Source organism: Magallana gigas, chromosome 9, assembly GCF_963853765.1.
Source record: "Magallana gigas chromosome 9, xbMagGiga1.1, whole genome shotgun sequence".
Classification (NCBI taxonomy): domain Eukaryota; kingdom Metazoa; phylum Mollusca; class Bivalvia; order Ostreida; family Ostreidae; genus Magallana; species Magallana gigas.
In genome coordinates this window covers 29553850-29559971 of record NC_088861.1, presented here as the reverse complement: position 1 = coordinate 29559971, position 6122 = coordinate 29553850, and the positions used below count along the sequence as shown (strand labels likewise).

The window sequence follows — 6122 nt, the reverse complement described above, 5'->3', positions numbered from 1 at the left end:
TCCAAGTTTATCCATGCAAATGTGATATTGTGGAAACATAAAATAAAGAGCCTCCCGTGATTTAGCGTGAAATTACACCAGATGGTGGTCTGAACTATACCGGAAGAAGAAGAATGTAAGGTTGCACACCGCTATTAATTTTTTACAATATATTCTTACCAAAATTACGCAATTTTAGACACGGGTAGCGAGTTTAAAACAAACTTCTGGGAAAATCCCTTTTTACAACTTTTAAAACAATTGTTCCTAACCAATCTAGTTGCAAAAAACACACAGCCCTCCACAAAGGCACGAGAGTTTGTTTACATCAAAGTTATACACATGTGCTTGAAAATCATGTCCGAGCCCTTTCACCCCCCTGCCGAAACAATTCAAGTGACCTCGTATTTTTACAAAGGTGGGAAAATCAGGCTTTTTACACGTTGATTTAGTACAGCCCCTGTCGCTGGCGGAAAACCCCTAAAAACGAAGGGGAATTCGAAAATTATTTTGCCTCAGCCATGTTTTGAAATATAGTGTTGTGAGACCTAATGCTCATGCGCAAGATTGTAAAATCCAAAAAATTCATATGATTTCAGGAATTTTTTGAGGAATTTTCGTTGATTATTAATTAACGAAGCTTGATTGAGAAAAAATAAAAACAAATTAGTAATCTTCAAGTACCAATAATGTTTAAAATACATTAAACAAAAAACAGTACTCTTCCGATTTCTCGGTATTAAAGCTAAAAAAAATTTGAGTCTATTATTTAATATAGTAGTATAGATATTTGTTCTAATTTTTGGTATAAATGGTGATATATAAAAAAAGGACCTGGGGCAATACCTAAGAAAATTGTTTGCTTGAAATGGGCGCCTTGGGGTTTTCAGACCCAAGAGAGAAGGCAGGGGAATTTTTTTTTTTTAGAAGTCCACTTTCTTTAATCAATTAGAGTCTACTGATAAAAAATCTCAATAAAAAGAGGAAATGTTTATTTCCTTTTTTGGAAAAAAAAATCGAACGAACTAACATACACGTAAACATTGTACGACGCAATAAAAAAAAAGAAAAGAAAAAACATCAAACAAAGAGGTTCTTCATTTTTGGCAAAAATCTTTTTTTGGCATTCCAAACAATCTTTATCTTTAGTTTGGCAGGGGGTCTTTACCGCGCGCGCGCGCGCGCACGCGTGTGTGTGTGTGTGGGGGGGGGGGGGGGAGGGAGTGTGGGGGGGGGGGGTGCGGGTTCGTTCCTGTTCTTAAACACATGTATTTCTTAAGCACTATGTTTCTTCTTTATTCTTGTCTTTTCAGATAGAGATTTTTTTTGGCAAGTATAAAGCTATGGATTTATCACTTTAATAGGTAGTAATATCAGAAAAAGTCAAATTAAACAGCACGTTCTGAAATTTTTCTTTTCTAAAGTAACAACTCCCTATATCATCAACATATTTTAATAAGTTTCCTTGTGCGAGACCATGTACCGGCAAAAGCTTCCTTGAAAATATATATGTGGCCTGACGATCGATCTCGTAAACCTGTCGGTGCGTTAGATTATGCTGTGGTTACATTAACTCCTGGTACTGCCAGGGAGGGACCTCTATTGGACAAGGGAAGGGGTCTTAATTTCGAAAGTAACATACATGTACGGATGGAATCTTTGGAGGTAAAGGTGCAACAATTTGAAACTTATATAAATATTTAAGTGGATATATTTATAAAGATCGAAGTTTTAATTTAACTGAGCTGAATTGCGCCACAACCTCCGAGAGAGAGAGGTAACAATGTGAATGCAGGGTACAGTTTATTTGGATCTACATGTAATTGTCCTAAGGAAAGGCAGATCTAATATCACCTGTCAAGCCCTCCAATGGACACCACAAGGGAAGAGGAAAAGGGGAAGGCCAAGACTAACGTGGAGAAGAGTCCTTGAAAAAGAAAGGGCCGAGAAAGGACACAACTGGAACACCATCCACCAACTAGCAAAGGACAGAGAGAAGTGGAGAAGAATTGTCTGTGGCCTATGCTCCACAAGGGAGTGAGAAAGGCTTAAGTCAAGTAAGTAATTGTCCTAGTAAAAAGAAAAGAATAATCATGTTCAAAGATCGTTTGGATGAAAAGAAACTGAACACTCATGGCAGGGTACACTGCACGTTAGACCTGCAATCACCTTATCATCTAACGCCCGTTGTAGATTTCTGGGTTAAGGAGAAGTAATTTGGTCCACATACAGATATATAAATTGTCAAAGTAAATTATTTCCCAGAGCTTTATACTGAATTGACTCAACAACTACTAGCTTTAAGATTTTAAATCATATTATCAAGGGCCAAAATAAAGCTATGGGATCTGTATGTGGACCAAATTACAATTTTCTAACATTAAGTGGATATCATATTCGTAAATGAAAATTGAATTTATCAGTATCAATCATTATGTAAAAAATTATTTTTGAAACGAGTGTAACATATCAAGTAAACGTGTACAAATGTATACAAGATTCATAAAAGGAATGTGAGAAATAAGGAACAAAAGGGGTGTTGTGTTGAAATAAAATATTTAATAATCAGCATGAACATATAATTCTACAATTATTGCAAAATTTCACATAATTAATATTATAAACAACTTAAACACATCAAATAAATAAATAGAATACATGTATATAATAACAATGGCTATACCTTTTTATGAATTACTATATATAAAATTGGTAAATGCAGATCCTGTATTCTCTGTGTAGAAGCGGTTTATATATTTGATTGACATTGTCCGATGGACTGATGATCACGGATATACATGCTCAAACTGATTATAGCTTAGATTATAGTTTACATATATTAATTATACTTCAGCTTGAAACTTAAACCAAATATAATGAACTGTAAATTCCTTTGCCATACTGCATGGAGTTTCATGAATTACTTAGTTTGGTAAGTTTAGACCATGTATTCTCTGTCTTGTAGCAGTTTGTATTTTGTGAAAAGGATATTGTCTGAGTGACTGTTTGTATGAGTGCAGGGCAGCCTGGAGGTTCCCTGTGATCTGTTGACAGATCCCCAGGATCTCCCACGAGATATCTCTAAGACATACGGGTATTTGTATTAACTGTCCCTGATCATGGTGGACTAGAACCTGTAGATCATTAAGAGCTCTCTGTGCTCTCATTGTGTCGACATGTCTAGAGCACAAACACTCTAGCATAAACATCATTAGGAGTGGCTGAATATACAAGGAAGGCTTATTGTTTTGTTTACTATACTGTTGTTCTGGCATTAATTCATTGATATAAACGATTTCATTGTCAAGTGTGATATCCCCTGCCACAGCCTTTTTCATCTTTTTAGACAAGGACTGTCCCCCTACAGCTACGGTATACCTCTCTCGGTTTACATAACTTCCATTAATCAGACATTGCTGCGCAAACTTGACTTTTGTTATATCTATAACAGATAAAGCATCACTGTACCGGAATGTCTTGTAATAATACATTGTAATGTATAACATGTCAGAAACGAATCCAAACTTAGCAGCTAAATTCAGCATGTGACAGGATATTTTGTTTGTAATATACAACTGTTTGTTAAACCCTGCTTTAGTGTACATATTGTGTAATATAAATGCAGTAAGCTTGAAGATGGTGACTGTATGTGTCTGTAAGGTGATAATGTTATACTGTGTCAGCGGTAAACTTATTAACAGTTCTATCGTCTGTAGATATATTTTGCATATCTGGAGGTTAGGTGTGGCCATTGGATTACTCTTACACATCTCAATATAAACAGTTTTATAAAATTTAACCTCAGAAATAAGAAGGTTTTCATCAGTACAAATTGTGAGTCTGGGATTACACAGAACATTAATGATGGAGGACCTGATGGTGGGACTGTGTAACAGCAGTGCTAGGCCCTTCTCATACAACCTATACATCCGTGTAAATAATGTTTTTTGTGCTTCTCCATAGATTTTGTTGAGAAACATGTTGTTGTCTGGAATAAAAAAATTAGGACACACTCCCTTGTAAATCCATTTAAGAAGAAGTTTAAAGCAGACCCAGAAACCTGTCAGGAGATTTTGTGGACACCAGCGAGATAGTGTATTTTGTTGAATCGCCCAGAAAACAGCCGTTTTCATGTAATACGAGCACAGTAGTGTATCTTCATCTCTCAATCCATTGTTAATGATTTCCTTTAAGAACAATTTCAGTAATCCATATGTTAAGAATTGTGTGTGATTCATTGAACATACAAGTTTGTATTCTGCTCGAGAGAAAGATATTCTCCATTCGTTGTCTGTGTGATTTCCTAGTTTGTGTCCTATCGCTACAAAGTGACACCCATTTCTGACGATATCGTTGACAGCATGAGGTGGGGGCCATGAGTGGCATCTGTCTTTCCATGAGGAGGCAGAAGGAGGCCAGAAATCACTGACAAAGCAATGGGCAATATCGTATTCAAATGCAACATCAATTGTTCCTCTGCTACATGGTCCACGTATTGTTGAACCAGGTTTACTGAAAGAAAACATGGCATCCCTGTATTTAGAACTTGATATGTAGAGCATTCCATTTATCCTTACACACGCTGACATCACTATACGCTCAGCTGTTTCTAATGGTAACCAAAGTAAAGTAAATCCTGGTGGACTCTCAGAACTGTCGCAGAGTATCAATGCGTTTTCTTGTGTGTTGTAAAACTGTATTTGAGAGAAGTCCCAGATCACTCGGTGGTCATTAGGCCAATACATCATATCTCTGTCTGATCCACTCAATCTAAATCCTTCTCTTTGACTCCCACTCAGCATCGCTATGGGTAATTTAAAAGCGATAAACGTTTTGTTGTTATCAAACATATCCGTAATGTCCATTATATCTCTCCTGGAGGCCACCTGATGTGGGGTTCCAATCTTGAGACACATCCCCACGTACACTGACTCAGACATATTTTGAATTGTCATTCTACGAAAATAAAATGTATTTTTTAACGATTTTATACATGTATTATTATCGTAGTAAAACACTATAATTTTAATTCTCATAAGTATTCTGTAACAAAGTTTAACTTACTTTTGTTCTGTCCTGTTAGAGTCGTCCATTGCTGGGGATTTTTGTGTGCTATTTATAGCATTTGAAAAAACACGAGTAGATATTATGATCAAGTGGCTTTAAAAGAGAATTTATACAGGTACAAATAAAAGTATGTAGATCACTTCAAAGAACACTTCAACTGGCTTATTATGCAATATTTATTTAATGCTGATACTTCTTTAATCTATGATGATACCTTAAACCTATTTGATGACAGCATGGTGGGTTTTTGCAATTTCTTCTTTTTACCCTGAAATAACAAAAAGACAAAAAGGAACCCGTAGCGTGTCTAAAGCCTCTTGGCTCTCATTAGAGCACAAAAACTCTAACATATATTACATATCACTGGCGTCGGAAGCAAATTGAAAGTGGGGGGGGGGGGGCTAGACTAATCCTCAGAAATATTGAGAAAAAAACCTCCCAAAATCATAAAAATCCAAATCCGTGGGGGGGGGGGGGGGGTATACCTATACTTCCAAACAAAAATTATTATCCACCAAATTCCCCCCCCCCCCCCGAAATCATCGAATTCCTAATCGGTTGGGGGGGGGGGGAGGGGGGCTAGCATGCATATGACTCCAACTTCTCATTCTTTCAAGGTAAATTTAGGACAATTATCTTTGCTGCGAGAAAAAATGGGGGGGGGGGGGGGGGGCTGAACCCTCTATGATGCTATTTGCCTAATGGTTAGGTCTAACTTTGTCAAAAAAAGTGGGGGGCTAATTCCCCCCTATCCCCCCCCCCCCCCCCGGTTCCGACGCCTATGCATATGAAGAGTGGAATATACTATAAAGTTTGCTTGTTTTGTTTACAAGAGGAGCACTGTTTTGATGAACAGCATGTCTCATCTTTGTAGTCAAGGACTTTCACACCACAACCTCAGTATATTCAGTCTGTCTGACTTCCTACAGTATACATGCACATAATTTTTGGCTCTGACAACTTTACCTTCGTTAGCTTAACAACAGATAAAACTTTCCTGTATCTGAAAGTCTTGCATTGCAGTGAACAACTTGTCAGAAACATTTCCAAATTTGGCTACTCATTTGCCAACTGTT

General features: G+C 37.0%; 1 protein-coding gene across 1 annotated transcript; it reads right to left on the bottom strand.

Annotated features, from left to right (window-relative positions):
• Positions 1 to 2553: 2553 nt before the first annotated feature.
• LOC105319340 (uncharacterized) lies at positions 2554 to 5074 on the bottom strand. The gene is made up of 2 exons (XM_066071595.1): positions 5044 to 5074; positions 2554 to 4935 (listed from the first exon to the last, which is right to left on the bottom strand). Exons 1-2 carry the CDS (start codon positions 5070 to 5072, stop codon positions 2904 to 2906), a joined length of 2061 nt encoding a protein of 686 aa, XP_065927667.1. The 5' UTR covers positions 5073 to 5074; the 3' UTR covers positions 2554 to 2903.
• Between the last annotated feature and the right edge of the window lie 1048 nt (positions 5075 to 6122).